The 10,282-nt window shown below is 38.6% G+C and overlaps 1 protein-coding gene across 1 annotated transcript; it reads left to right on the top strand.

Moving 5' to 3' along the window:
* The first annotated feature begins 1,551 nt into the window (after positions 1-1,551).
* Positions 1,552-9,496, top strand: LOC100368136 (uncharacterized). The gene is made up of 8 exons (XM_085494420.1): positions 1,552-1,747; positions 2,474-2,772; positions 4,673-4,836; positions 5,988-6,112; positions 6,653-6,806; positions 7,348-7,432; positions 7,908-8,069; positions 8,775-9,496. The coding sequence occupies exons 1-8, from the start codon at positions 1,552-1,554 to the stop codon at positions 8,895-8,897; spliced, it is 1,308 nt and encodes a 435-aa protein (XP_085350546.1). The 3' UTR covers positions 8,898-9,496.
* Positions 9,497-10,282: the final 786 nt, after the last annotated feature.

Raw genomic sequence — 10,282 nt, 5'->3', positions numbered from 1 at the left:
GTCTATTTCAGTCAATTATTTAATCCACGCACAGCACAGACGGTCTCACAGAACTAAAATGTGGTGAGATGATAGTGGTGAATAAATTACCAGATGATTTGCATATTTAACATTATCAATGCGAGCTACTACCAGAACTGAAATATGCTGCTCATTAATATTCATGAGGCTATAGTCAACTGATCGTAAAGGGGATAACAACGCACGTTAACAACGCAAAGGCTCATGGGTAAACGTTCGTTTGTAAACAACTACACGCTATAGAGCACTCTCCCGTGACGTAGATTGGTACACCCAGAAACACAATAACACGTTTACGTCACGCCCCAAAACGACATGCGCGCGCATGCGAAACGCCGTAACTTTCTTTACTTTATAACCTGTAGTCTATATATTATCTTGCAATGACGTAACTCAGGAAAAAAACGTCGACGATCCTAGCACTAGAATGCTGTATTTAGAGAAGTAGCTAAATTATTGATGAAAACTTTCTATGCGTTATAACCTATAATTTATTTACTATTTTGCAATGACGTAAACTCAGGAAAAAAAAACGTCGACGACCATAACACTAACACTTGCATGTTGATATTCAGATTACAAATACTGAAAGTTTAATGTGCTATTCAGCAATATTCTCGGCAGCGAACATCCGGGTATGTTCACAGCCCGGCAACCACGTGACTGTTGACGTGTTAATTGTTGACAGACAAAAAAAATCGTAAACAAATCATACGCGGCAGACTATGCACATAATTTATCATTTGCAGGGTTTTCGATGCACGCGATATTGTGTCGAATTAAGTAAGCAGCTTCTAGCCTCGTTCAAAGTTGATTCATAGTGTGACAGCATATTTTTTTAAGATGTTGTTTTATACAATATTAAATATTTACTTGCCAAGTCAGATTGTGATATGCATTTAAAGGATTTAGTGACTACAAACGAATTAGAATGAACAAGATATTAGCAAAATATAACGAGACGCTGAAACCTGTGAAATGCCGTTTCGTTTAAATATTATGATGTCATACTGTACCCATAATCCTTTGCTGAAGAATCAAGATGGCGGACTACATAAATTGATGAAAAGTTGAATATCTAAACAATGAAAAGTGATGTAAAAAAACTGTCAATTGCATATTCTTACATTTGCCGAGCTCTTCCATCTGAGAGTATTATGTTGTTAGCCTTGAGTTTCCCTTTAATAGACGTACGGTTAATCATACGCATATATTGCATGGCATAACAAAAATAACTACTGCATTGTATACGGATAATGCCAGTACACGGTCGACCTTCTGTCACTGGTGGTAGGTCACGTGATATGATCATAAATATATACGCTAACTATATTAACTGCACTCGTGCATAAATCAGCAACACGCTTGACAAGTCAGTGAGGCATTGTAAACACGTGATCTTTGAACTCTGTTCTGTGCGACTGCTGTAGAACAGCTGGGAGCAATTACCGTTGGTTTCAGTTAACGCGTCGCGTCTGGTAAGATCGTACCAGGCATACACCTCCATTCAAAGGCAACTCGACTGTGACCATGACTGAGTGTTTCCATACGTCGCCCGACGGGTACCTGTTCTGCGAGGACCTACAAGTAAAGACAGTCCAGGACGAATTCGCCAAGGCATCGGAGTACGGAAGCCCGTTTTTCATGTACAGTAAACGACAGATCGGTGATAATGTCCGGTCGTACGTGGAGGCATTGCAAAGACACGACCTTCCCTATATTCTTGGTGAGTATATCCATACATCGCGGTCGCCTTATCAGTTACGGTTTCGTGACGTCTCGATCAAAATATAGATAACACTGGTACGACACCGGGCGGCGGTGGCAGAAAATGGGGATCACATTTTGGCGAACTTTGCTCACTGGATCGGATACGGAAATCATTGGCGTAAAGGATTAACACAATTTCACATGCAACAAATAAGGACCCATACTTTCAAAACAGAAGAAGTTGGTAAAAGTCGGTTGTTATTTAATTACAAATATTAAAAAAAAAAGTGTAACAAAACGGTTATGTACTAATGTGCATGTGGAGAAGATGTGAATGGAAAATTGCGCCTACCGTTCAGTTTATGACAAGGTTTCCTTATCTGATTCGGTGAGCACATTATTGCTGACTTGGAAATTTTGCTCACTGAATGTTGCCATCCACTCATCCACTCGGTAATACCCTACAATCTGCGTTTTATGCAAAATGTCACCGTCTGTGTTTTTGTTAGTATTGTTGGCTGGTAGTCTTGATTGATGATTGATTTATTTATGTTATTTTGATTGATTGATTTGTTTGTTGTTTTGATTGATTGATTGATTAACGATTGATTTATTGATTGATTGATTAACGATTGATTAACGGTTGATTGATTGATTAACGATTTATTGATCAATCGATTGATTGATTGATTGATTGATTGATTGATTGATTGGTTTATTTATTGATTGGTTGATACTTAAGGTTATGCGATGAAGGCAAACAATAATCTGACGATTCTTCGAATACTGAGAGACCTGGGATGTACGGCTGTGCTGGTCAGCGGTAACGAACTCAAGCTAGCAATGCTGGCGGGCTTCAGTACAGATAAACTCGTCTTCAACGGCAACGGTAAGACGCAATGGGAAATTGAGTTGGCCGTCACGCATGACGTCATGATCAACGCTGACTCGCTGTTCGACATCGACCATATCAGCAGCGTTGCCAGGCAACTAGGGAAGAAGGTGAAAATGCTCTTAAGAATGAACCCGGACATTGATCCGGTAAGTGTCCATGTTTTATGTCAGGAAACAATGCAATATTATACGACACAGTGTAAAACTGTACGATGCAATACAGCACGATGTAATACAGTACGATGTGATACAGAACGATATGATACAGTACGATGTAATACAGTACAATATGATACAGTACGATGTAATACAGCACGATATGATACAGTACGATGTAATACAGTACGATAAGATACAGTACGTTGTAATACAGCACGATATGATACAGTACGATGTAATACATTCCGTTGTAATACAGTACGATGTAATACAGTACGATATGATACAGTACGATGTAATACAGTACGATATAATACAGTACGTTGTAATACAGCACGATATGATACAGTACGATGAAATACAGTATAATATGATACAGTACAATGTAATACAGCACGATATGATACAGTACGATGTAATACATTCCGTTGTAATACAGTACGATGTAATACAGTACGATATGATACAGTACGATGTAATACAGTACGATATGATACAGTACGATGTAATACAGTATAATATGATACAGTACAATGTAATACAGCACGATATGATACAGTACGATGTAATACAGTACGATAAGATACAGTACGTTGTAATGCAGCACGATGTAATACAGTACGATATGATACTGTACGTTGTAATACAGCACGATATGATACAGTACGATGTAATAGAGTACAATGCATTACAGTACGACGCGACACATTACAGTCCGTACAATATAGTGATTTTAGATTCAAGGGTAAAATAAAAGAATAATTCTAAAAAAATATTGATTGAACATTTAACTTAGAAAATCAACCCTTAGAACTCCGTCGGCAGGCCAGTCACACTGGTTCTCACTGCAATTAGTTAAGACCCCCCCCCCGTCAAATTCTACGGCAAATTAAAAACAAGACACTAACATGTAACATATTGGGTATTTTCTTGGTAGAGGCTATTAGATACAAACACACAGAGGTAGCAATTGATTGAAACAGACACAAAGAATGCAGCACATAGTACGATGTAATACAGTGTGATACGACACAGTACGGTGCAACACATTACGGTGAAATACAGTACGTTACAACACGCAGTAAACACAAATCAATGCGAAACGAGGCGAAACGAAGAACATATATACAACACCACGAATGTTGACGTATAAAGAAAACATTTGTAGACTAACAAGGAATGTGTTGTATCCAAGATCTACTCGTTCAGAGATAATATTGAGAACTGTTATTATTATACATCTGTCACCGTAGCGCCATAAGTTACAGTGTGGCGTATTTTGAGGTATTACACTTGGTATTTTCATTCTGCCATATTAGGAAACGCGAATTCCAAATATGGAGCGATTGCATGCGTAAGCGTTCTCTAATAATAAATACAAACATAGCAGCCCCAGGGCTTGACCGGACTCCACTAAAAGCAGTTCGCTAAATCTTTTCTTAACTTTTTGGATTTCGGCACTCTCGTGATGTATCCTTGGGAGGAAAAGATGTATAATGATAAGGTTATTACGTGGATACTTCAAAGTATGCACTCAGACAGTACGACGTGCGCGTCGGTCGATACTCCCGCTGTACTGTTTTCGTGCATACTTTGCAGTATCCACGTAATAACCTCATATTATTTTTATAATTTGTGTTCGACATTGCGATTTGATATACCTATTGGATTATGACGTAATATACTAACATATTTCAGTAGATGTCTATAGTTTGAATTACTGGTACGTACAATCTACTCTCGACCGACGCATGCGCATTCACATAGTTCGTTATTCCATCAAACTAATGACATTGTGTCTGCTGCAAAAACAGTTGTTACTTCCACGTTAACCTTAGTGCAACATGAACAACTCCTTTGAAATATTTTGGGATGTATCTATTAACAGGAAGTACATCGATACTTGGCTACTGGGTCCGCTGTGTCCAAATTTGGAATACCGGAAACTGATCTTGATACAGCCCTTGGGAAAGCCGGAAGTGACGACAACATCGATCTCGTCGGTCTGCACTGTCATATTGGGTCCACCATAACAAACATCGATGTGTTCAGGCAAGGCATGTCAATTACTTTCACAATGTCTACATTTAAAGGGCAATGGTCGTCGCGCAGCGCGTGTTCGAATTTTGCGTGTACACATACAGTGTATTTACACGCGTTGCGTACGTCGCTATGAGAACTATGTAGAACACACAGTCAGCTGGCGCACACGTGATAATAAAATAAATACGATATTTACTATATGGGTGCCGCCTTCTTGAATGAGTCATAAAACTAAATAAGAGACAATTTGTGAAACGCGTTTTTCAGATTCCTACAAATCAGGACAAAAATACAAATCTTTCACAACAATACGGTCCGCTGGGGATATATTAAGCCAACCGATAACAAAATTCGGCCTAATTCGTCGTTTTTGTGTGGAAATATCCCTTGCATACGAACAAGTACTAATTACGCGAAGAACCTAGAACACTAAGCCGAGGTATTTGAAACCGAAATTGTCATCTAAGCATTAGGCCGTCGCTGATTGGCTGCTGAGCTGGAATGCCAATTTTTACTTGACTGTGGTAGAACAGTGCGCGGCGCGACGACCACCGCTCTTTAATAATTTTACAGCATTAAAGCGCGATGGTAGTCGCGCCGCGTCCCTTTGGATATGTAACTCGTTATGGTGGCGACGTACACAACGCGTGCAAATACATTGTTTGTTTACATGAATTTCGAAAACGCGCTGCGCGACGACCACCACGTCTTGAGCAATATCCAAGGTCAGACAAATTGTATTCGACCCAATTAAATTCAACCCCGGTAAACTCTGGCTACCAAATAAAGCGCCGTGCCTTTCCTAAACTCCTAGGAAATCTCTAAAAAGGCGGCACCTCATTTTTTTCAGAAGAATGACATCCATACGTATTTGTTCATTGCAGGGCCACCGTGTCAGCTATGCTGCGATACAATAACCATGTTCAGGGGCGAGGTTTCCGGTTGAATGACATCCATACGTATTTGTTCATTGCAGGGCTACCGTGTCAGCTATGCTGCGATACAATAACCATGTTCAGGGGCGAGGTTTCCGGTTGAATGACATCCATACGTATTTGTTCATTGCAGGGCTACCGTGTCAGCTATGCTGCGATACAATAATCATGTTCAGGGGCGAGGTTTCCGGTTGAATGACATCCATACGTATTTGTTCATTGCAGGGCTACTGTGTCAGCTATGCTGCGATACAATAACCACGTTCAGGGGCGAGGTTTCCGGTTGAAATATTTAAATGTAGGTGGAGGACTCGGAATAAATTACAGAAAATATATCCAGGTATGTATGTGTGTATATAATAGTTCAATCTCGTATGACGTGTAATGTCGCGAGTATATTTTCCCAATAAACGGAGCCCTCTAGTGGTGAACTTTATTTGATCTGCAGTCGTCCATACACAATACTGAGTACTATAAACGCAATAATTGTTCGCTGGTTTTTAATTTCGCTATTTTCATTGGTAATTAAAATTCGCTAAATGAAATCCATGTGAACAATGTAAAATAAAACTCATTGTTGTGAACTTAAAACCCAGCCAAATTTCTAAAATTATCAAAATAGTGAAAATAAATGGTTTCACAGTACACAGTACCTGTCTAAAGGCTCTGTTGAAAGAAACTACGTTTTACTATTAAAAAACTACCATTTTCTAAACGACGAACGACTACACAACCAATCACAGTTGAATATTTGAACGACATTGCTTTCATCCACCACGTAATGCTTACTAGTACGTCTTGCGCATGCGCGGCACGACGACTATCGCCTTCAACAAATCGTTACAAGGCTTAGATAGCTTTTCTATGATTTTGACAGGGTGGATCTCCAGGCATACCAAGTGGTGGCGAACTAATCGATTCTATCGCTGATAAAATAAAGGAAAGTGGTCTATGTTTGATACTAGAACCAGGGCGATCTATCATAGCGAGTGCGGGTATATTGGTTAGCAAGGTAATTGGAATAAAACGTAATGAGACGAGAAGGTATGCGATTTAACTTTGTTATTACGCGTGTTTATTTATTTATTTATTTATTTATTTATTTATTTATTTATTTATTTATTTATTTATTTATTTATTTATTTATTTATTTATTTATTTAGTCATTTATTTATTTATTTATTTATTTATTTATTTATTTATTTATTTATTTATTTATTCATTTAGTCATTTATTTATTTATTTACTTAGTCATTTATTTATTTATTTATTTAGTCATTTGGTCATTTATTTAGTCATTTGGTCATTTATTTAGTCATTTGGGCATTTATTTAGTCATTTGGTCATCCATTTAGTCATTTGGTCATCCATTTAGTCATTTGGGCATTTATTTAGTCATTTGGTCATTTATTTAGTCATTTGGTCATTTATTTAGTCATTTGGTCATTTATTTAGTCATTTATTTATTTAGTCATTTGGTCATTTATTTAGTCATTTGGTAATTAATTTAGTCATATATTTATTTATTTAGTTAGTTATTTAGCCATATATTTGTTTATTTATTTAGCCGTTTTTTGTGTTTTAGTTTTCTAGTCATCGATGGTTCGATGACTGAAGTAATGAGACCGTGTCTGTACGGCGCTTACCACCACATACAACTGATAGAACCTGTCAAGGTACGGTATGGTATATTACTTAGTTTCATCTAATGAATATGTAAATTAGTTGGTAGTGCATAAATTGATAAAAGTTGAAAATAGTGATCCTGGAAGAGATTAAATTAAAATGATTAAAACGAATGCAATGATTAATTCATGTTAATATGGTCATTTAACCGTTCATGGTGAAACCGTTAACTTACACTAGATATGCGAATTATATGAATTCCAGCATTACTCCCCGACGATTGGCGAATGGGACAGAGCATGCGTATTCTGAAACTTGGCCAATAAGCAAATCATAAAATATACTGTGGGGATTGGTAATTGATAGGTTACCCACAATGTAATGCGGTAATGACGTCATCAATAATGCCTCCATTACAAAGATGTATTCACACTGAAAAAATCCTGTACCGAGGATAGTACTTGAGAACCCCAGTCTACTCTTTGAAATTAACTCCTTATTTATATGATAATTATCCAGACGTCAGGGACACGTCGTTACAGCGTGGTGGGACCTGTATGTGAATGTGGTGATTATCTAGCGGAGGACATCGAACTGCCGATACCGCATGAAGGATGCGGCTTGGCGATACGGGATGTCGGCGCTTACTGCGCGTCTATGTCTTCAAATTACAATATGAGGGTACGTACCATCTGACGTCATGTCACTTATAGAGGGGGCAAGGGGGTTAGCTGGTACAGATTACAGGAAATAAAAACGGCATTTTACGTTTTTACAGGAAATAACATGAAAATTCCATTTACTGTAAAAAATAGGTTTTTACATTTTACACATAAAGCAAATTCCTAATTACATTTTACATGTTTATGATATTTTTGATAATTTGTGTTTAATTTGGATAATAATACTTTATACGCTTACAAAAATAATATCTTTGTACAAATTACGGACAAATCATGATAAAATAGCCTATTACATTTTACACATTGCCAATGTCTACGAATTTACGTTTTTTTAATTTATTTAAATTACATTATTACGAAAATAAAATACAATTGATTACAGCTTACGGAGATACCCCTTGCCGACCCTCCCTATAGTAACCATTTCTAAATTAAAAGTGACTTCCGAAAACAGAGCACAGAAGTGCGGCCTGGTATAGAAACGTGGATAAAACGCCGAGAAAAAAATGCCTCTCGGCCAACATCCATATGCTACGAGCGATGATGGGCTAGTCCTAGCCGGGGGCGTGGGACCAATGCAAACTACCGACTGTGATTCATCGTGGAGCTAGCCACGGATTCGTCCGTATCAACGGAACACAAAATATTAGTTTTTTACCCGAAATAGGCAAATTAAGTGATGCGTTTCCTGTTCTACTTTCAGCTGAGACCGGCAGAAATATTGGTGAACGGCAAGTCTTGGAAATTAATTCGGCGGGCTGAAACATTTGATGATCTTATGGCAACGTCCGTGGACCTGGACGTCGGTAATAATTCTTCGGATTAGCGCCCTCACACACATCGCGTATCATTTTATGAGAATCGTGCGAATACTTGGAACACAGAATACAGCACTTTCGCATGAGCGGTGTGACTGTGGGTGGGTAGACAAAACATAACCCAACAGAAAATATGATATTCGTATTCCTGGAAATTGTCGTTTTCAGTATCCACCTCATCGGTCTTTCACCGGTACCTTTCATGGTCTGGCTAACATGTTTTTTAGATATTATACGCTATTTTTGTGCGAAAAATAGATTTCTGTTGCGGGGGGTCGTGAGCAACAGCATATAATAAAACTATATTGTCAATGTCAAGGAATATAATGCTTCGCCAATCGTAATACACCTTTCTTTGTGTCGCCCTCTAGTGGTAAAAAACTAAAATTAAACCGGGTGTTCGATTGAGGGCGTTAACAGTTTTTCCCCGTGAAGTCCTCTCTTACCTGGTTTATTTTGAATCTGATAATTTTTAACTGCACGTGTATATAGGATGATGACGCAATTGCAAAACATCTTGAAAGTCATTTATCTATTCACAATATTTTTCACTGTAAATGCCAACACTTTAATGAAATAATTGATTAAAATTTATCGTGACTGAAAACGTTGTCCTTTTAACGTATTCTCTGGGACGGAGCTACGTCACAAGACGTTCCACGTTGCTAAGATGCGCACCACTGTACCATGTATTTCTATGGGCTCTGTACGCGCTGCCGTGGAACGCCGGTCGAAATGACGGTGAAAATAGCTAAATTCGAGAAAACAGCACAAAATCAAGTTTAAAGTAATCTTGAACAGCCAAATTTATATATGTTGGGCATGCAGGAGTAATCTTGTTATACTGTTCAAGTACCGTTACTGAGAGTTTTAGGCCTTTGTTTTCACCGCGATGGTTGCCAGGCGGTGAAAATGCCCGGATGTCCGCCCCCGAGAATCCTCGGGGGCGGAGCTACGTCACAAGACGTTCCACGTTGCTACGACGCGCACCACTGTACATGCATTTCTATGGGCTCTGTGCGCGCTGCTGTGGAACGCCGGTCGAGCCGGCGAAAATTCGAGAAAACAACACAAACTCAACTTTGAAGTAATCCTGAACAACCAAATCTATATATGTTACACATGTAGGGCTAATCTTGTTACACTGTTCAGAGGAGTCTCAACAATCATTCCAAAATACCGTTTTCTGCGAGTTTTGGACCATTGTTTTCACCGCCTCGGTTGCCAGGCGGTGAAAATGCCCGGATGTCCGCCCCCGAGGATAGCCACGAATTCTTATTCGAATGTGCAGTAATCTGGGGCGTGTGTATAGTATTCGATGTGCTGCATAATCAACTTTGATTTCTTTTTGTGATAAAATAAAACCCAATTTGGTAAACGACATACAGCGTCA

The sequence above is a fragment of the Saccoglossus kowalevskii genome, chromosome 20 (assembly GCF_978046115.1).
Source record: "Saccoglossus kowalevskii chromosome 20, keSacKowa6.1, whole genome shotgun sequence".
Taxonomy (NCBI): Eukaryota; Metazoa; Hemichordata; class Enteropneusta; family Harrimaniidae; genus Saccoglossus; species Saccoglossus kowalevskii.
Note: the sequence above shows the minus strand (reverse complement) of the source record. Positions and strands in the feature narration are given on the sequence as shown.

What these genes read in the sequence shown, in the direction of transcription:
- LOC100368136 (XM_085494420.1), top strand. Translation starts at nt 1,552, where the DNA reads ATGACTGAGTGTTTCCATACGTCGCCCGACGGGTACCTGTTCTGCGAG. An exon ending in CGACCTTCCCTATATTCTTG is followed by an intron (nt 1,748 to 2,473) that starts GTGAGTATATCC and finishes TTGATACTTAAG; the next exon opens with GTTATGCGATGAAGGCAAAC. An exon ending in TGAACCCGGACATTGATCCG is followed by an intron (nt 2,773 to 4,672) that starts GTAAGTGTCCAT and finishes ATCTATTAACAG; the next exon opens with GAAGTACATCGATACTTGGC.